Raw genomic sequence first — 22,890 nt, forward strand, 5'->3', positions numbered from 1 at the left:
TTCCAGTGATATTTATTGTCTTGTATGCAATGAATTGTTATGGGCATTTTTTTTTCTATAGTACTGGACAGGATAAAAATTTACTCATGCCAAGTATTTTTTTTTTGAATCAAAGATAACTTCTGCACATTTTTTGAAAAGTGCAAATTTAACAAAGACTAATAGGGGGAAATCTTTGGTGGTATTACATTTGTTAGTTATGTCTGGTTTTTGTTCATTGTTTTGTCATAACAATGTTGGGCGATTTTTAAACGCTGACTACACGGTTGGTTTTTTACTCCTTGTTGGCATGTGGACTCTGTTAAATAGTTACATAATTTGTAATGATTATAATACCACATCTCCTTTTTCATAATAATGATACATGTAGTTGTACGTTTAAATAGGTAAGAACGAAGTTTCGAAAAGGGTATTGCAAATATATTTTTAATATATTAACTATAAATGATAGAAAGTGATTAATAGAATCAGCTAGGAGGTTGAAATCAATTTTATCATTCCAACATGTTATATATATAACCACCTTCAGTTTGGTACATGACATATGTGGCGGGCTTATGATTACGTTATCTTTCATTATACCTATTCATGATATTAATAGACGCAATAAATATCCCCCCTTTATCTGTTCCATGATAATGCCGACAAGACTTTCTAGAATACTTTTATCCATATTCCAGCTTTTTTCTACAATAAATTAGAATAATATGTAACAACTGCAGCATAATTACATGAATACAAAATATAAAAAAGTACATGTATATGCACAACTTGTTGTTATCCATTACAGATACCAAACCAATGCAATATATTCCGTCTAGATAATCGGCATTTTTATTTTCAAAAATAACTTTGAAATTCCAGCCTTCGTAGATTCCTAATTGTTTTTTTTTCTATAATTTCAATTATCAGTTTTACTGAAAAACAAATCTAAACAATAATGAATTTAAAGAAAACACAGATGCTGCTTGGCTTTCCATGCTGTTATTGTCGTCAACAATCCAAGATCCAATTACCAACCCCTATGAAGTTGACGGAATCTAATATTCTATGCATAAAAGATAAGTATGACCACAAAATGATCAAAGGAAACGCTTTAAAATATATAATTGTCATTTTTTTCTATTGGTATTTTCACCTGCGTTATATTTTTATGACGTCTCGCTATCACGGATATCATAGTAAATATTGCTTTGTGGCTGTTTTCATACTTTACTTAGTACACGTTTCTATAGAGATCCCGATGAAGCCTTGCTCTAGTTAAGGAAGTTTCTGTCATCGTTGAAGGACAATTGGTGGACTTGGTCTGTAGTATACTCTTTGGTCGGATTATTGTATCTTTGATATATTTCCCGTTATATTATCAATTTTATATCATGTATTTTTGATCAACACGTTCCTGCAATATATTGCTTATATTTGCTGAACGCCCAGTAAGTATTTTATGCATATTCAAGACAAGATCAAATAATAAATTCGACAGGTATAGGTTCTGAAGTAAGTTGGTCAGAATATAAGAAGGGAATTAAAACTTTCAGTTGACAAAGAGTGCGTATTGTTTAGCACTGAAACTATTACCATGTTTTTTAACGTGTGACATCCTATCTTTAGCGAGGGTTTAAATGTAAAATTGAAGAACTCGAGGTGACCATATTTATTTACCAAAATACAACCCTTGTGGTAGATTTTTATAATAGTACATTCGTGCAAAATACATTATAAGATATATATAAATTATGTTTATGAATAATGTTTCTTGTTCTATCTAATGAAGTTATATAATGTTTGTTATATAAATAATCCTAACTCCAAGCTTCGATATACATGCACTGAGTCGCCTTTTTGAACTTGGATCTATGGGTTGTACATATATATTATGGTTGTACTTGAACTTGACAAATGATGTTTTGTTAACCTTTTTCATTGTGAAATAAAAGTACAAGCAAACGTCTCGTTTAGTGCCAGTGATTGGTTATGTCAGGAAAGATGCAATTTAGACACATATATGTCCTAAGTCAGTAATTTAATGGTTGTTGTTGCAATTTGTATCTGTCTTCCGTATTAATTTTATATTTATTGTTTGAGGATGAATCTGGTCGTTGGTTTTATCAAAGCTATATCTTCCTTTCCTATGTATTTTTGTTCATTTACAGAATCAAATAGATAAGACGAAACCAAGTCATATTTTGCGGATAGCTATTTTATGGCCACAGACCACAATTAATTCCTCTATCAGTTCTTTATAACGTTTTGTATCATTAAAAAAATTGCACCATGCACTTTTGTCTAATTGTTGTGTAATATAAAGTACTACTCCAAATTTATATTCAAAATTCAGAAAGATTGAACCAATCACTTTTACAAATTTAGCCAATTATACTCATTCATACCCCTATTGACATGTCAAGAAATGTTCTAAAAAACTGTATATATTACCTTTTTGCACTTGGCCTAATCACTCATTTCATATCAAAATCAATTTAAATACAACATTAAAAAATTATTTCACCTCTCTTCTTTCATTTCCACCCCAAAAATCTAAGAAATGAGTGAAGAAGGGAAAGAAAAAAAAATAAGGAAAATACAAACTAATGAAAAGGAACTACATTTGCATATCATTAATTTTGGTGTTGGATCTATTATCTTGTACTACACAATGTATTAAAGACGATTTGATAATTTCAAAGATGTTTAATCTGAATATTATATAATATGTCAAGTTAAATTTAGCATTGATATTTTGCTAAACGTCCAGTGGCAAATATTTCATGCATAATATTAAGGACAAAAACTCAAATAAGCAAATTTTGGATAAGAGTAAATATTCGGTATCAATTTTAACGTGCAACAAGCAGCATACAGACCATTCAGTGTTGATTCAATCGTTGTTGAATTATTTGCTATACATGCAGATTAATCCTCTCAAGAAGCTACGTTTTTTTATATAAATATTCTATATTTTCCGACAAAACTGCGTATTTACATGTTCTAACCAGTCTAACGGAAACCACTCTTTAGGATTGAAGAAGTCTTGATGACCATTTTGCTATACTCTATATAATCCTTGTTATTTTTGTTTTGAAGGACATCCAAAGGTTAAATATGTCGAAAGACCAACTGAAGCACGCCTCTGGGTGCGGGATTTTCTCGCTGTATTGAAGACCCATTTCTGGCCATCGGTTGTTTTCTGCTCTTTCGTTGAGTTGTTGTCTCCTTGACACATTCCCGATTTCCATTCTCAATTTAAAGTTCAAATGTATAAATATATATTGGGCAAAATATTTTACCTTGTATCGTATGGAAATTAAAAAACTGAGGAGTTCGAACATTAATTTTAACACTTATTGCAAGACCTCACCAAATTACATCCTTAATGAAGTGTTTTGTAAGGGGTAGTTTTTGTTTCTTCTTTTTTTCAAATAGCCTTGGTGTTGTCTTTCCTTATTACTCCTATTAGTTATTATTGGCGCAAAATCTTGTCAGTCGAGAACTTTTAAATTGAATATAGAGTATGATATCTGTGTTGAAAATTCAAGGACGTTCTGAGAGTGACACAAAGTGAATTGAATACGAAAAAAAATTAACTAAACCTTTTAGGAAAATTGTTTTTTTTATATGTTAATATGTCATTTTATACTCTAAAGAGCATTATCATTATCATCTATTCGTATCTTTTTTCTACCAGCTGGTGCATGTTAATTGGCTTTCAGAAAAAATATAACATATGTTAACATCGCTTGGTCAATCTCTAATATGGCTCTTGTTTTTTAGCATGTTCGATATTATTAACACTTTAAATTACTGTAAAATCTTCGTGTGTGATGATTTCTGTTTTGACAGTTTTAACAAAACAAAAAACTAAAGGTCTGCTGAATATTAAAACTGTAATCGCAGTTTGTATATGGGTATCTAAATTTATTTTATTGCGTTGTGTAAGACACAAGTCTGCTGATATTGTTCGCATAAATGTGTTTCAAAATTATATAAACAAAATAACCAGTACTAGCTATTGGGCCGAAAGATTCAAGTAGAATGCGTCATTTTAACTGTCCATCTGTAAAAAAGCATGATGCCTCAAAGGAACGTCACCATGCAAAAGGAATAATATTGACAATCATGGAAAATGTACTTTCTGCATACATGCACTTGTCTCGGAATGTTTTCCCCTATCTATATACCTCAAGCCTGTGGTTCATTCTCTGCATCATTATCTATAAATCATCAATACCCAATGATAACACGTCTGACCACCATTCAATTAACCAACATGACGTGAAAATCTAGCTTGTGGTCACAAAATCGCTACAGTTACAAGACCAAAACCTAAACCATATTTACAGCGATTCAATTGCTGTTTCTAGTCTCAAAATGAAGCAAGACTTTGAACACAAAGGTCATTACACGTTCCGGACACCAGTAAGCGGATTTTATCAATATGACGTTGATCATGCTGCATCTGTTCATTGAAGAACTCAGCAGTTTTATAATTCATGTTGCATCTGTTCATTGAAGAACTCAGCTGTTGGATAATATCAACAAAACTATATCGGGAAAGATCGGTAACAAATATTATTATAAACTTTCCGTCAACTTTACTGAAAAATACAAAAAACAAATATATTTGATTTTAATTTATATTAAGATTTTGATAAAATATTCATCCTAGTGTAACGATTGATATTGTACATCTGGCCTTGTGGTCATAAAACTTTCAAGCACGGTTTTTGTACTCGGACACAAAAATCAACCAATCAAAATACTGGATATCATGTTTCGAGCATGATTTTTGTGCTCCGAGTACTGAGCAAAGTTTAATGACTTCAACCCCTGATTCAGATTGTGTTTAAAATCCAAGTTACAAGAATTAGAATACGTGTACACGCAGAAAGCACGAAACCATGCAAATATCAGTTTTAAAAAATAGAATTTTAACTACATGTAAATAATTTGTAGATACAGATGTTTATATCCCCGCCCGCCCCACCCCCGATTTCTTTCAAAAGTTTCTTTTTGTTACGTATTTTGTGACTTCAATCATTGCTACATACGTAGCACATGAAGATAAGTTCTCTTTAAATGTAGTAATTGATGATTTGCGAGCGATTATGTTCTTAAAGAAGAGATCAATAAATTGTTATTAAAATTGTCGTCATATTACTTTTGATACAGCTGATCATTAATTAAGCAAACGAATATCGACGCAAAACATCTTTCAAATGTTCAGTTTGATTAAAGCTCATTTTTTTCTTTAATGATATGACGTTTTAAATCATTGATTTTGAATTTTAAATTTGAAAAGAAAATAAGTTTGAAATTATATAAAATAAAGCAGTTTGGTAATTATTTAGTAAAGCGAATATTGACTCGAAATATTGAATAATGACGTTGATATTTTGCGTCTAAAAAGTGAGAAAAAACTATAGAAATATATGTCAATAGAAAGGCGATTGACGAAATACGCAATTATGCTTTTTTTTTATGTAAACAAAAAATCTTCTGATGTAAGAAGAGAAATCTTTCAAGCAAACATTTTTGCGCCTGTCCCAAGTAAGGAGCCGCTGGCCTTTGTTAGTCTTGTATTATTTTAATTTTAGTTTCTTGTGTACAATTGGGAAATTTGAATGGCGTTCATTATCATATATATATTTGTTTAGGGGCCAGCTGAAGGACGCCTCCGGACGCGGGAATTTCCCGCTACATTGAAGACCTGTTGGTGACCTTCTGTTGTTGTTTTTTTCTATGGTCGGGTTGTTGTCTCTTTGACACATTCCCCATTTCCATTCTCAATTTTATTCTTTCTTTTTTTTTTTTAAATAAAAGGTCTTTTCTCTTTCCAGTGTACAACAATATATGTGAATTCACATCATTTTTTTTTTCATAGATAAATATTTTTATTTAGTATGAATTAGCTTACACGGAAACGTCACGTTTCCTATAGTGTTCGTGTTTTGATAATTTACATTTCAAAATAAATGGAAAATCCATTAGAACAAAACAAAACAAAAACAGGAAAATAAATACGAATAACACTTGACCATACACAAAACTTGTGCTATATATAATTGTTTACTACATGTACAGTTTATAATGAGTAAATGTGTTGTCAACTATTATTTCAATAATTTGACACCCACAACCTGTTAATTGAATATAATATTTCTACGTTTAAAATTAAGTGCTCATTGGTATTATTTACAATTAGTATTGTTGCAGCAGATGTCAGACTATTATTAGTATATAAACAAGATAAAAGTTCATTTTAAAGCAACAACCGTATAACAGCTGTCAATCAATACTCGATCTTCCTGATTATCATAAAGGAATATCGGAAACATTTACATTGTGACCAATTGATTAGTTTGTAGCGTGAAATCAGCATTCAGTAGCACAGTAGGAGCTTAATGCTTGTCATCCAATAAAAAATCAGCTATCATCTATCAGAACTATCAGAAACCAAATAAATTTACAGGTTTTATAACAAATCAGACAGTTTGTTTTTAACATTTTAAAACCATGTGCTATAAAAAGGATTTACATGCCGCCGTTTTTTAATTATTTCAAATGCCTTTTGGCTTAGATGGATGTAAAAGAAAATCAAAGTGAAAGTGACCGTTGTTTTATTACGAATGAAAATGCATTATAATTTACAAGAAGTTGAAGAAGGGAAACTAATGTACTTTGATAAAATGAAACATGTTCCTAGCCCTCTTATTGGGGAACATGTGTGCAAAGTTTCGAACAATAATCTGGACATAAGTCCCAGACAGAGGGCTCGATCAACCTCAATGAAAAAGCCTAAAAATAAAACGTTCGAAAATTTCGAAATGGAAGAAATTCGTCCGAGAACAAGCAGTTTACCAACGAAAAATAACTACAGGAGGCCTTTAATAAAGAACTTGAGAACAAACTACGAAGACCAAGATCATGACTTGTATAGACTAAGAACTTTTGATGTGACATCGAAAGGCATTGTCAACCGAGGGGATTCCATCAAGTCTCGAAGTACTAACAGTATTGTTTCCTCAGAGGGTGACGGGAATGTATTGTCTATCGAATCTAGCTCATGTTCTCAAAATAGTTTAGCTAACAGTGATGGTTCTATTCATAAAATCAAGCCTTATAGAATTGTGATTCTCGGTGCAATAGGAGTTGGAAAATCGACAATTGCTCAACAATTCCTGACATCGGAGTATCTTTTCGATACAAGCGTAGGTAAGATACTTTCACTTAGTATGTATTATTCGTTTACAGGGGTTGCCGTAATGGCATCTTAATATGTCAAATTTCAATTTTTTAATATATGTTCTTAAATAGATCTTTTTTGTCTTTTTTTTTTTTTGGGGGTGGGGGGGGGGAGTATTTCTAGTTTTCTTTCTTGATATCGATTGCATTCTCTATTAAACGCATGATTCTGTTCCCTTAAATGATATATAATACATTTTATACGTGTTTATATATTAAGTACAAATACATATAACACTTTATCATATTATTCATTTATTCACATGTTCGAATCTATGGCTGCATATAGTAAATATCAGTTGGTGACTATTCTGTTCAAGTAAAGATAAATATTTGCAACTTAATGGAGTCAGAATGACGACAATACCACTATATTATGTAGTATGATAGTAAATTTCAGTTTCATCAATATCAAACTAAAAATAATCTTCGTTCACATTTCTGACCCGAGAAACAGTTACAATTAATTCATAGAATAGTTCGAAATTCAGGTCAACATATATTTCGTTCTATGGAGAAGTTATGCCAACTTCTTTAGGAACTCCCATGCAGAAAGCTTTATCAGTTATGTCAATCGAATCGAAATTGTGCATTTGTAAAGTAATTGATAAGAACATGTTGATGCATTGCAGATAAAATTATATCTGAAAACCTAAAACATTGCAAAAGTCTACTAAACGATAAGAGAAATCTTGAAGTAATAAAATATTTTTTTAAATTCTATATTTTATTCAATCGATAGATAAAAGTCTTTAATTGAAAAAGCGATTTAATTATGTATGCTACATTTTTGTACATGTATTGTTTAATTATGCAATCGAACTCATGTATTAGACAGCAAGTCTCTGCAACGATCAAACGTTCATATAAGACAATTTCTGTTTGAATGTTACAAAACCAATGACACATTTGTCTTCTTGAGAGTTACTTAACTCTGATAATTTTTACGATGAATTTTGGAAGAAAATCAAGAAGTACACATCAGAGGTCTAAAATGTAAACGTCTAGAAGATTTTTTTTAGCAAAAGGTCCAAGTTTACAATTTCTTTTGTCGTTATATAAATTGAGAATCTGATTACATGTTACTCTGGCAAATATGACTTTAAACGATTCAGAATGTTTGTGTTCTATTTGGGCTCTTTCTTAATCTTTCTCGTTGGCCCCATGTTTTGCTGGTGAAGTTTGATTGAGATAAGAGCTTCAAACGTAATAATACTACATGTGAATGCAAGACCCGTTACACGTGCACGTGCTAAACCTAAAGAGCTTAGTTGACATTTTGTTCACACGTCGTTATAGAGTATTATGCGATTGTATTTTGTACTTGGGAGGCTTATCAATTCTCTACAAAGGCGTTTGTCAGATATTTCTTCTTTTCAAAATATTTTTTGTCTAATTTAAAGTAAAACATTTTAAAAATCAGATTCTCTTTGATTTGTTTTTAGACTTCAGAACCGTCTTATATAGGTTGTAAGCATCTTAAGCTTATCAAGATTAGATGTAGTCTGATCTTGATAGATACCTGTGAACATTATACATGTTATATAATGCATGCTTTATATTTTTCAAAACGGATTTTTTTTATCTAAATAATCTTCGTTGAATAGATTAGTACATGTATTAGCACGATGTACAAAACAGATTTGCAACATATCTCTACAAACGCCACGTACAATCAATATTTAAAAATACTTCTACAAACGTGATATACAGTTTTTGAAATGAATTATATACTCATTTATTGCATGCAAACTGACTCTTTCCATTCTCATTATCTTCAAGTTATTTAATATCATATGTGAAATTTAACATAGTCAGCCTGCCTTAACTAATGATTATATATAATTGCATAAACACATAATTGTTAAGAAAAATATAGTATTATAACATGTAACACGCAGTTCAATAATTTTAGAATGAATCTGGTTTTACTCAAATTGACTTTAAATGCGCACATAAAGTCAAGCAAACTAAAACAGATATACACTTTTTTAAGGGTCAATAAGAATGGTTTTGCTTTATTTCTACGTATTCTTTTTTTTCTAATCATCTTTGGCGTTTTTACAATTTTACACTGAGCGATCCGGGTATAAAGACCCTAATGGGTAGTCAAGGTCGTCAAAACCACCGTCGTCGTTCCAGGTTTGTGATATTTAAGAAAATATAATTGAATGCTAGTTAACTTTAAAAGATTCTTATTATTCGATCCCAATGACTCTTGGTTATTTTGATAAGATTGTATTTCTAGAATAATCAGTATAGGATGTTACAAAGTGTGTGTTGTGGTGGTCACGATATTCGTTCAGACCATGCAAACATATTTATTCACATTAGGCACCGTAATGATGTTTTCCTAAAATGTACTCAATGACATATACTTCATACAACTTACTCACCGGTACGTTATGACAAATTTCTACCTAAAAATTCTAAAAATCTGACCGAAAATCATAGAAATATCATTTGTTTTTAAAAACTGTCTAAGTCTGTGATCGATTAGATACATGTTTGTTTTTATCTTTCTTTCTTTTTATCTTGAAAGACGAGTAAACAATTCAATCATTCGTTAAAAGCATCTATATCACGTATTATCACGTTTCTTCTACTGATTTATTGTCTTCATGGAAATGCACTTCATTATGATCTTTATGTCAAAAAAGATTTAAGGTTCGCGTATATGATCTCAAATGAAAACAGGAAACGAATGTTTGCATGTACTAAAAACTTTTCAAGCGTCTTTATTTAATTTGACGTCGGTCAACATCGACATTTGTATCTCAGAAATAGTATATTGGCTAGACTAGATGTTTGATTATCTGTAAGCAATGTCTAACAACACCAAATGAAAAGAAACCATGTTCATATCCTTGAGGAAATACTCGATTTAATTAATGAATGAAAACAGTTGTCCTCGTTGTATTTCACATGACGCGCTTCTACACATTCCTTCAGTTGTCTCAAATTATTAACACACGTACAGCGGCTTTCAAAATATATAATCAGGATTTGTTTGTGTTTTGGCATAAGACATGACATGTGTACTTAACATATCTACCTATCTATAGGTGTTAATTGTGTGGGAAGTGTGAACATGGTTGGTGTGGTTTAATATCATTTCAACTATATTATACAAATTACATGTACATGTATCAATTGCCGTCATAGATTAATACAGATCAGAGGCTCAAAATGATACATCCACCCCCATATTAATCGTCGATAAAGTTTATTGTTTGCTCAAACCAAATAAACAAAAAAATATGATTTGTATTATAAGCTGAAGATTCTGAGTTTTTATTTTTTTATTAAAGTGGTACCTAACACTGCAGGGAGATAACTCTGTAAAATCAGCAGAACGTTTAAATGACGTAGTGTTTATAAGGGATCATTATTAAGCTTCTCAATGATCAAAATAAGTGTTTGTCAAACTGCTATATAACCAGTGTAATTTTTCTGATAAAACGGTTGGTTCAAATTTTTTGAAATTTTCATATTTTTGTCAAAGGGTCTAAGTAAATACTTTTTCAAAATTTTAAGAAAATTAAACGAGCCAAATTAATTTTAGTTAAAGTGTTAGGTACAGTACTTGCAACCTTAGGCGTTACTATTTCAGCGATCAATCAGCGGTCATCGATCAGTCACCGATCAGTCAAGTTCGCGTCAAACTCACGTCAGCAATCCGTCAGACTTATAGTAAAAGTTATTGACTGATCGGACTGATCGGACTGATAGAACCGATTGACCTTTGATGACGGATTGACCTGTAATACGTCACATGATAAAATAATGCAAATTACGGAATCTTAGTTTCGTTTAGTTTAATTAAAATGGCGACTAGTGAAAATCGAACGTTCAATGATCATGATGATACATTTTGCTTTAATAATAATAATTTAGCAAAGTTTTATTGAAAAGAAATGTACAGATAAAACCTAACATTAATATTATTATTAATGAATGGTATTTTTGTTTTATTTAGGTTATATATTTTCAAACACGGCGGGTTTTAAAACGGTGTCTACATCGCGATTTTTATTTTTTTATTTTCCAAACATACTCGGGAAAAGCAACGATTTGTATAATTAAAACAAGGATTTGCATAGCTATACAAATCCTTGTTATCATCATAAAATTCATTAACAAAAACTTATCATAATCAAGGACTTTCTATATATATTCCTGTCACAATCGAAGCCTATAAAATTTAAATAAAAAGAAGACTAATTTGGAATATTTTAAACAACTCGAAATAAAATATTAGTATGATTTCTCTGACACTCTTTTAATTTCATGAAAAAAACTATTCTAATCTATAAAAAGTACAAAAAATCCAATGGCGGTCAATAATTTTTAGTAAAATATTTGAATTTAAGGCAACGCGTACAAAAATTAAATTTCTTTTTCCTTAAAGTAAGTATATTTTATGAAGAACAGCCAATCTTGATGGACAAAAAGTACTCAAATCATATGACGGTTAATAATTTGTATCAAAATAAATCAACAACTGCATTCTTATTCAACAAAAATAAAAGTTTAAGTATTTTAATTCTCATTATATCTCAATTCTGATTAGAAGACTTGTCTCAAGATGGTAAAAATAACTGATTTCCAATAAAATAGCATCATTTCTAATAAAGAGAAGACTAATTTTGGTTAATTTTACCAATGCAAATAAAATATTAGTATGATTTCTCTGACACTTTTTTAATTTCATGAAAAAAAACTATTCTAATCTATAAAAATTACAAAAATCCAATGGCGCTCTATAATTTTTAGTAAAATGAAGAAATATTTGCATTTTAGGCAACGCGTACAAAAATTAAATATTTGTTTCCTTAACGTAGGCATATTTTATGAAGAACAGTCAATTCTGATGGACAAAAAGTACTCAAATGATATGACGGTTAATAATGTGTATCAAAATAAATCAATAACTGCATTCTTATTCCACAAAAAAAAAAGTTTAAGTATTTTAATTCTCATTATATCTCAATTCTGATTAGAAGACTTGTCTCAAGATAGTAAAAATAACTGATTTCAAATAAAATAGCATCATTTCTAATAAAAAGAAGACTAATTTTGGTTATTTTTAACATTCCTAATAAAATATTAGTATGATTTCTCTGACACTCTTTTAATTTCATGAAAAAAAACTATTCTAATCAATAAAAAGTACAAAAAATCCAATGGCGGTCAATAGTTTTCAGTAAAATATTTGCATTTTAGGCAACGCGTACAAAAATTAAAAATCTTTTTTCCTTAAAGTAAGCATATTTTATGAAGAACAGCCAATCTTGATGTACAAAAAGTACTCAAATCATATGACGGTTAATAATTTGTATCAAAATAAATCAACAACTGCATTCTTATTCTACAAAAATAAAAGTTTAAGTATTTTAATTCTCATTATATCTCAATTCTGATTAGAAGACTTGTCTCAAGAAGGTAAAAATAACTGATTTCAAATAAAATAGCATCATTTCTAATAAAAAGAAGACTAATTTTGGTTATTTTTATCATTCCTAATAAAATATTAGTATGATTTCTCTAACACTCTTTTAATTTCATGAAAAAAAACTATTCTAATCAATAAAAAGTACTAAAAATCCAAAGGCGGTCAATAGTTTTTAGTAAAATATTTGCATTTTAGGCAAAGCGTACAATAATTAAATATCTTTTTCCTTAAAGTAAGCATATTTTATGAAGAACAGCCAATCTTGATGTACAAAAAGTACTCAAATCATATGAGGGTTAATAATTTGTATCAAAATAAACCAACAACTGCATTCTTATTCAACAAAAATAAAAGTTTAAGAATTTAAATTCTCAGTTTATCTCAATTCTGATTAGATGACTTGTCTGAAGATGGTAAAAATGACTGATTTCAAATAAAATAGCATCATTTTTAATAAAAAGAAGACTAATTTTGGTTATTTTAAACAATGCGAATAAAATTTTAGTATGATTTCTCTGACACTCTTTTAATTTCATGAAATAAAACCTATTTTAATCTATAAAATGTACAAAAATCCAATGGTGGTCAATAATTTTTAGTTAAATGAAGAAATATTTGCATTTTAGGCAACGCTTACTAAAAATAAATATTTTTTTCCTTAATGTAGGCATATTCAATAAAAAGAAAATTTTGGATATTTTAAACTATGTGAATATATTTTGTATGATTTCTTTGACATTCTTTAAACTTTATAAACAAACCATTAATTTTAAACTTTATAAACAAACCATTAATTTTAAACTTTATACAGTGAAAAATTAAAATGGTGGTCAATAATTTCCATTCAAATGAAGAAATGATTGCATTCTGGATCAACAAAATTAAAAGTAAAAAGATACTTCTTCTTCAAATATTCAAATTTTATACAAAATTTGTCAAAAAAAGGAATTTATAGCAACATATTGAAATTGAAGTTACAATATTTTCAAATATGAGAAGAAAAATTTGCATTTTAAGCAACGCGTACATAAATTTAATATCCTTTTCCCTAAAGTAAACATAATTTATGAAGAACAACCAATCCTGATGAACAAAAAGTACTGAAATAATATTGCGGTTGAAATTTTTTTTATCAAAATATTAAATAACTGCATTCTTATTCCACAAAATAATAGTTTAAGTATTTTAATTCTTTGTATATCTCAATTCTAATGAGAATATTTATCTCGAGTTGTTGGAAATAACTGATTTCAAATGAAACAGTGTCATTTTTTAAATAAATAGATTTGTTTTGGTAGTTTTAAACAATGCGGATGAAATTTAAATATGATGTATCTGACATTCTTTTAATTTTATGAAAAGCGACCATTTCTAAACTATAAAAAGTTCAAAACTTCAATGGCGGATTATCGGCATTCTCGTAGGTAAAAGTTCATGTTAACTGAGACATATTATGTATTATATATGTTTCTAATGTTTACAATATTTGATACAAAACTATTAATCAACAGAAACAATTTAACGCTTTAATTAAGCATCTAATATAACTGTTATACTATTTTTACTATTTATTGCAACCAAATTAACGTGTAAATTATGGTGTCTTCGTCGAGGTCCGCGTTCATGGATCGTAAACACTGTTTAGTTCGGTTTACATAAGAATTTGAAATATATACGTATCCGTCCGATCCGTGCATAAATTTGATTTACTGATCGATCGATGACCGTTGTCACGGTAACTCCCACAAAGGTTATTTGACTTATCTGACGGATCCTATGGGTCACCGATCACCGATCAGTCATCGATCAGTCAAACATCCGTCACCGATCATTCACCGATCAGTCAAGTTCACGTCAAACAGTAACGCCTAAGGTTGCAAGTACTGTACCACCTTAAATTCTAATAAAGTGACTTGACGATGTACAAAAAGTTGACGGACGGACGAAAGAATCGACGAAGAAAAAAAAATCGAACAATTAATACCTAAATCTCTATTTGATTTTTCAATGTTACAAAAAAACATACATTTCGTCAAATGTTATTCGTGTTAAAGATTCAGCTATTCTCAAACCCTACGAAAAATTTGTACAGTATGCAACTTCCCGATTGCAATAATAATCGCATACATGATATCAAACGTTAAAAGTACAAAGTCTCAAATTATATATATATATTATGCGTGTATGAAAATAAATGCGGAAATAAAAAAGTTTTTTTTTCTTTTTCAAAAACCAGATAGATAACTCTATTCATATCAAGTCCTTACTAATCTTCAAACCAGGTTACATATATTGATGTGTCTGCTTGCTGCAAGTAATTGTAACTCGATTTAATTTGAACTTGAAAGTATAATATAAATACTGCAGGTCATTTTGTGCCTGGCAAACTAAGGAACGTTCATTATGTGTTTAAAAGATCGTAGATGTAGCTGTTAAGATGAAGATACTAATCTGGCATTAGTGAGATTTTCAAACTTTCGTTTATTGTATATTTTGGCACATCACAAACAGATTTTACTGTGGGAACAAGTTTTGATAAACATATTGCAACTAAATTCTTTCGTTAAAATTTCAATCGTTTTTCTCGGCATGTCATATACAAATCTATAAAAGCAATTTCCCTCCCCTTCACCTTCTTGAGCAAACAGTTTTGAAGAATCAGACGTGTCACCAGAGCTCCGTTGTTGTTGGTAATGTTTTATTATAGTATTTACTCAGCAATTTGTCGATTTAATATAAATATTTGTATCGTTAGGATATTCAATAAATACTACACAGCAAAAATCTATTACGCGCTGCATATGACAACCTATTAATAGTTAAAAGAAAATAATGATACCTATCAAGTGTTTAAAATGAGTGTCATCTATTTGTAATGTAAATTAATTAAAAACTCATTTTATTCCCAAATTGCCCAAAGGTTTATGTGAGCTATTGTTATAACTTTTGTACTTTGTATTTCCTGACTTAATTGTTCTTATTGCTGGCTCCGCCTTATTGACAATCTAATGTTTATATTTACGATGCGTGCATTTTGTGAATAGTGAAGGTAGATGTTGACATTTATTTTTTTGGCAATATTGCCATTTTATCAGAACTCAATAGAGTATGAATAGGAGGCTAGAGAGGGGATACGTCAACATCAATGAGATAGTAACCCAACAACACATTAAATCCGATTAAAAAAACACTTTTCAAAATGTTTTTCTATGCTATAGCTAGTTAATGTAGTCTTTGTTTTTCCCCTGGACATATCAGTAGCTCTGAAATAAGTATTATAGTAAATGTTTGCAGTGACATTTTACAAGACATATTACAATGAAGCTATACTGATTGGTATTTAGTTTCTCTTGCAATTTTTTCATCGTGTTTTTCTATATTTAGAAAAGTTGTAAATAACTGTTCACATTGGTCAGGGTTGAGTGTTTTTTTTCTACGATGATCGATATAAAAGGACGTTATACAAAACACGTTTATAACATTGGTACTTTTAAAGTGTTTATTTCTGAGGTTGAGATAAACAATTTTCATAATTTAACCATAATGGTTATAATAAAGATAATAATCAATTATGTCTGGCTGTTCTACAGGTTGTTTACCTGTATTTGTTAGCCAATATTGGCATAATGTAACACGATTTAAGTGGACAATATTAGTGGTAAGTGGTCTTTTATTACCAGTTATTGCTATCAATACAGAATTTGTACGACAAACACAAGCACGTCATTAACGACCATTACTAATTCATTTCTGCAATAAACGATATATAAATAGGTAAATGATCCATTTGGAAGTTATAACTCGAGCTGTGAACGATAGGTGATATAATAAGTCCTTAATGACACAATGTAATCAGCTAAAATACAAAAAGCATACATGCACAGTTTTCAAGTATAGTCGAGACTACTCTCCATATAGCTCTCATAAACAAGATTGATTTAATTACCTTCTAGAAAGATAAATGAAGATTTGAAAACAGCACAAACACCTTATTAAAATCTTTAACTGTTTCCTGGAAAGAAAAAAAATAACAATGTCAACGTTTCTAGCATACATCTGGTTGAACAATGCAACCTAGTTTTTTCGAAGCCTTTTACTTTTACCCTTTGATTTGAATTGTGTACAGTCAAAGATTAACTTTAAGAAAGATATTTGACTACGTAGCAAAATACACCCTTTGATCACCACACTACATTTTAACCACAATTCAACCTCACAATATAACAAAAGATATCAATTATATTGTAAACGCCCCAAGGTGTGACTATGGTACTAGTATATAAAAATGGTCACCAACCGATAGTAAAAGCCTTGCCGAAGTGAGGCGTACGTTCATCTGTGCGGGAAGTTTAAGTTCGGAGCAACTTCCGGTCAGAATAGGGACGTTACTGCCAATGCCAAATGGAAAGAGAGTGTCATGCTCTATAAACCAATTGACACAATAAATGGGTCCGTAGTCTATTTGTTGCTAGGCACAACATACTATAATATTATGTCTTTATCCATTATCCCCCTTTTACCGTGGCAGTCCAAATTGCCCGATAACCCGGGCGGCTTCATGACAGACCAAACTTTTGCATTGATCTTAAAAATATATTTGTTCTCGTCCTGAAGATGCATGAATATTTGCTACTGGACAAACAACAATCAATCAATCAATTAATCATGCATTGTTCAGTTATGATTACTATTTCATTAATTTAAAATATTACGAAAATGTTCAACTGTTGCACGTGCGAATTCGTTTATTAAATATCTCAAGATACATGTATGTCCCTGAATTTTACTTCATGAACAACACAGTTAAATGAAACAGGAAATGGGTTAAATAGAGATTGAATCAAATCAAGTCTTACATGTATATGTAGAACAAAATATTGTGCCAACACTATTCGGCTTAATATAGACTAAGTTTATATATATAATACATTTATATTAATACAGCTTACTGCTTGATTAAATAAAAGTAAACATGTCAGCCTTGTTTTATTTCAACTACAATTACATGTTAACAATTTTCTTTAAATATATACAATGCATATAATGTTGAAAGTTTAAAAAAAATAATTATGCATTTACTAAACGTTATAGATATCACCTGGATATATATTATGCGTTTCAATTTTTTTATGGCGATACACCAAAAAGATGAAATAACTATATATTTTTCACAACAAATAACTACAACATGTTCAATTGTGAAATTACTACTATACATATAACACAATCAAAAACGGGAAAGACAGAAACCAGCTGACAAAATTTATATGCATTCCCCACGACCTTGTTTAGATTCAATTAAGATCTAACACATATAACTTTGTCGCAATGACAATACCAATAGTGTTAGAGATGCGATTTAAATTATTCACTATTATCAGACACCAAAATTTATACAACACCATTCGATAATACTTGACAGTTTAAGAGCGTATGACTTTATTGTTGATGGTTTTTTCCTACTGCTTGTATGAACAGTGGATTGATTTATTTTCCTAGAAAACCAAATTTTGTGGCTTAAAGAAAAATGGAATTTTTCGTATATATTTGATTTTGTGATTTTCCCATACCATCTTGCTAGCCAAAAGTTACGATCTAGTCCCCCCTTTTCCCTTTGTTTTGAATAAACATTGGAGTTCGGTATGTTTGGTGGCCTCCAGCTGTTGTTTGCTCTATGGTCGGGTTGTTGTCTCTTTGATACATTCCTCATTTCCATTCTTAACTTTATTGTTTTTTTGTATATCGATACTATTTTTTTTCCAAAGATGATGTTATAACTGACATACATTCGATGAACGTTCATTAACAGATTTAAAAAAAAAATCAACCGATGAAATTAAAGATGCCAGAAACATAGTTACGGTGTACATGTACATTTGTGACAATACGTTTCTTATCCCACGTAATTTACTGGCGTATCAAGTCACGCGTATGACTGACAAACACCAATGTATTGTAACACATCGGTTGCTTAATTTTAATTTGCAATACGCTCAGTGGCAAATATTTCATGCAAATTTAAGACAAAACCAAATTAACTATAAATTCAAATAGGTATAGGGTCTGTTGTTTTTATTTGAATTCTTGGTTTATGCTATCCCTTAAAAATTGTATATGTTGTTTAGTGGTAGTGTTTTGCCTTAAGACAGGCTACATATGGATCCATACATACATGAAGTTAGTTCTCTAATTTGAAAAGATAGTGGCATAATACATTGGATTCCAATTCAAACCGAACGTAGATCTGATGCGTACGCAAGACGTTGGTTTCGTCTGCAAATTAATTGAATGACTCGTCAGTATGACCTACTGACATGTATTTTACTGCTGGGTGAGAGAATCCTAGGGACTGCCATATTATATAACCAAGTCAGTTACTGGAAATTCCGAATCAACATAAAATCCCAGTCAAATATAAACAAATACTATAAAGCCTATACGTCCATGTAATAAAGTCTTAAGTGCACATTTCAAAATTAAATATTCTTGAAATTACGGATTGCAACATAGATTTATAAATATTCATTATATGATTTAATTACTGGTATGCTATTTATGTAGTAAAGTGATTAAAACATTCCTTATTAAAAAAATGATAATGTAACAATTCCAAAACAAAATTAACAATGCGATATGTTTACTTTCGAATGTAATTGACGAGGGCGTTCTTTCGGTATTTTTTTCTAAGGTATTCAATATATACGTACAGGAATAAATATTTCAAGATATCAATAATTCATAACTAATTAAAAGCAATATAGATATGAAATAAGAGTCTTTGTTGTAACTGCTGCAATTATTAGTTGGGAATTGTTTGATTAAGATAAGCTGATATTAGATATAGTCTGCCGTATTCATACTGTGTAAATATGTTGTACTTGTTAAGTAAGCAAATTTAATCAATGTTTTAATATGAATCATTAAACTAAATGTTCCATAGTATTATCTCAAACCGAGTTTGGGGAAGGATCAAACCCGACAGTTTACACTCCCCTCATATCCCATGTTCCCTAATAACAACACCAGAAAGCCAAGGACAAAAACTCTTCGTTAAATATTTCTTCATGTTCAAGCTTTGCTTTATTGTAGTGTTGGCCTTTTAAAAAATGTTCTACTAGTCAATACGGGTACTACCAATGTTATTTTAACTGATCGGACGGAGCTAACGTTTTAATTTGCATAAGGACAGTCTATTTGAAGATGTGTGTGATAATATGTGATAAGGATGATGACCGTTATAATTATAATTAATTTCTAATCACCTATCAGTGTCAACAAACCTATATACAAATACACTGAGTATGATATAGGACGAATAACTTGACTCTGCATTCATGAGTTTATCACATATAACACCTGTCTATAGATGGAGTGGTCTTAAATAAGCGAACCAGTTAAACCCCGCCCAGTCAAGTAAAATAAATCAAGTAATAGAACAGTCTCCTCAGTTAAATATGTTTAAGCAAACATAGCCATCCGTTTAAACCTTACCATACTTGTGATCACGTTACTGTTTTGCTAACATTTCATAAAACCTTAAAATTGACACAGTATGTCAACAGATGTATGATTGAGGGCCAATTGCATAGTTCCATCACAGAAACAAATTATTTAGTACGTCTATATTTAATCTGCCGATTATTTCGACAATATCTTATGATTATTAGTGGTTTCAGAAGTTTACGATAAATGCCATCCTAGACATGGTAATAAAAAATTAATATGTATCAAAATCGCTATCTCAAAGAATCTTTAAATAGTCAATATCAAAGTGCAGTGTTAGTCTTTTTTATACATCCTTAATCATGACCACTATTGTAAATGGACATCTTTGTGTTAACCAAAGCATAACCATTCTTTTTATGTAGCTTTATCAGAAAATGTGTTAGTTTTCTTCTGCTCAATTTTGTTACAACGTGTTTATGTGTTTTATCAGAATTACCATTATACTGCCTATTACGCGGACGTGCTCTTGGTTTATTTCACGTTGATTTGATTCTTCTTAACGACTGTATAAAAATATAAAATTTTGCTATTCTCATCCCATTTCTAATTCAATTCAAAAATTAAAGTTCTTTTTTTTACTTCATAAAACAATTGCCTTACCATGTAAATATTTTTTGTCTAATCAATATGAATAAAAGGAGTAAATATCACAGCAACGAAAGTCGCAGACTTATGTGTACACATGCTAAATATATACAATCTCCAATTCCAAACAAACCAAGTTGGAATAATTTTATAGACATTGCCAATGACTACATTAAGATTTGTCAAAGCTTGGCACTGAATTCAAAAGTCAGTTACTCAGAAATAAGAATAAAAAACGAAAAACCAATTTATGATATGCTTGAAGTTTACTTCAGTCTGACTTTTTTCAAATTTTATTTGTAATAAAACTCATTTCTTTAAAGTTAAAGATATAGAAAATGAAAAAATAGATAAAACCTGATAAATACTCAATTCACTTTTATCATTATGCATGATTATAGGTACAATACCGACGTCTTGACATTAGAGATAGCGTGTACAGCTCTTAAAAATAAACGCTTCATTAACCAATGCATAAATCTTATGAAAACTTTATATCTAAAATTGGAAGTAATGCAATTACAAAAAAAGGGTATGACCGAGTTTATTGGCATAATATGTGTATTACGTTAAAAGGATACATCGAGACAAATGGAAGTCAAGTAAGCAATAAACGTTGAGTTCTTCCTGTATACATATAAGAACTGGCGCAATAATATACAAACTTTTTAAAGACCACTGCAAGATGTAATGGTTATATATACATAAATGTTCTCTCACTAAGAGTACAAAACACTACTCTAAACAAGGCGAATCCCGATATAATGACTACATATATAAAGTCTGTCATCTCCCGGCGCTTCGAGAATTTGATAGAAAGGCATCATTTATTGATTTACTATTATATTGTTTTAATATCTCTCTGATTAGTGGGAAAATAGTCTTTTATAAATGAAACACCTTCGTTTAAGAAAACACTGTACTGTAACAATTAATTCAATTTTTCTTTTGTTTTTCATGACATTTTATATTAATGGACCTGAAATATGCATCCATAAAAAATTGCAGGATAAGAACAATAAGGTTAATGTTTTGTCCTATATCTGTTAATGGTTGGGATATATGCAGAGTTTTAAATAAATGCTTCACAATGTGAGAGATTTAAATTTTGATAAAATGATTAACAACTCTCAGTAGATAGAAAAAGGAAATTGCTTTCCGCTTGAATAAATTATTTGTTTTTAATCAATATTTATAATAAAAGTGATTTACGACTAGTTGGTATAGTTGGTATATGCACGTCTATAATAAAAAATGTAGAATTATGTTGCTACTAAAAGTTACACCTTTACTTTCAAATGTTTTTGAAAAAGAGAATACTGCTAAACGTTGTTATGGTCACCAACCGGAGACAAGAGTTTATCGCGTACAACTGACTGTAGATGCTCTTGGGTATAACTGTCAGAAATTGTTTTAAGGTAGAACTGTGGGAAATTATACTAGGGTTTTACTGTCAGAAATTTTATTGTGGTAGAATTGATAAAAATTGTACTTCGGTGGAACTGTCAGAAATTGTTCAAAAGTAGAACTGTCAGGAATTTTTCTAGGATAGCACTGTCATAAACTATATTATGGTAAAACTGTCAAAAATTGTTTCAGGGTAAAACTGTCAGAAATTGTATTATAAAAGAACTGTCCTTACATTTTCTTCGGTAGAACTGTCAAACATTTTTTAGATATAACTGTTAGAAATTGGTTAAACAGTCAAAAAACCGTAGAACAATATTCTGACAAAAACGAAAAAAAGATGTCAGAAACATAATTACGGTGTACATGTACATTTGTGACATCACGTTTCTTTATCCGCATAATTGACCGACAGAAGGTCTATCAAGTCACATCTATGATATACACTAACTTAAAACAATTTGAACAACATATTGATTGATTGATTTTTATTTTCACAACGTACAGTGGTAACTATTTCCTGAATATTCAAGACAACAAAACAGAATAATTCAGATAGGCAGGTTTGCTGTTTCCAGTTGACTCGTGGGTTATTGGTGTTTGGCTAACCCCCAAATTTCGTTTATGCGATACTGGATTGAACGTTTCCATACATAACGCAGATCTGATGCGTTTTATAAACCCAGCAAAGTTAA

At 30.2% G+C, this 22,890-nt stretch overlaps 1 protein-coding gene across 1 annotated transcript in view; it reads left to right on the forward strand.

Moving 5' to 3' along the window:
- The first annotated feature begins 6,341 nt into the window (after positions 1–6,341).
- LOC134721680 (GTP-binding protein GEM-like) overlaps positions 6,342–22,890 on the forward strand; it is a 32,971-nt gene continuing 16,422 nt past the window's right edge. Inside the window, exon 1 of the mRNA XM_063584836.1 lies at positions 6,342–7,212. Coding sequence (XP_063440906.1) covers positions 6,627–7,212 — 586 coding nt within the window. The 5' untranslated portion in view covers positions 6,342–6,626. The remainder of the gene's footprint in view (positions 7,213–22,890) is intronic.

This window comes from Mytilus trossulus, chromosome 6, assembly GCF_036588685.1.
Source record: "Mytilus trossulus isolate FHL-02 chromosome 6, PNRI_Mtr1.1.1.hap1, whole genome shotgun sequence".
Lineage (NCBI taxonomy): Eukaryota > Metazoa > Mollusca > Bivalvia > Mytilida > Mytilidae > Mytilus > Mytilus trossulus.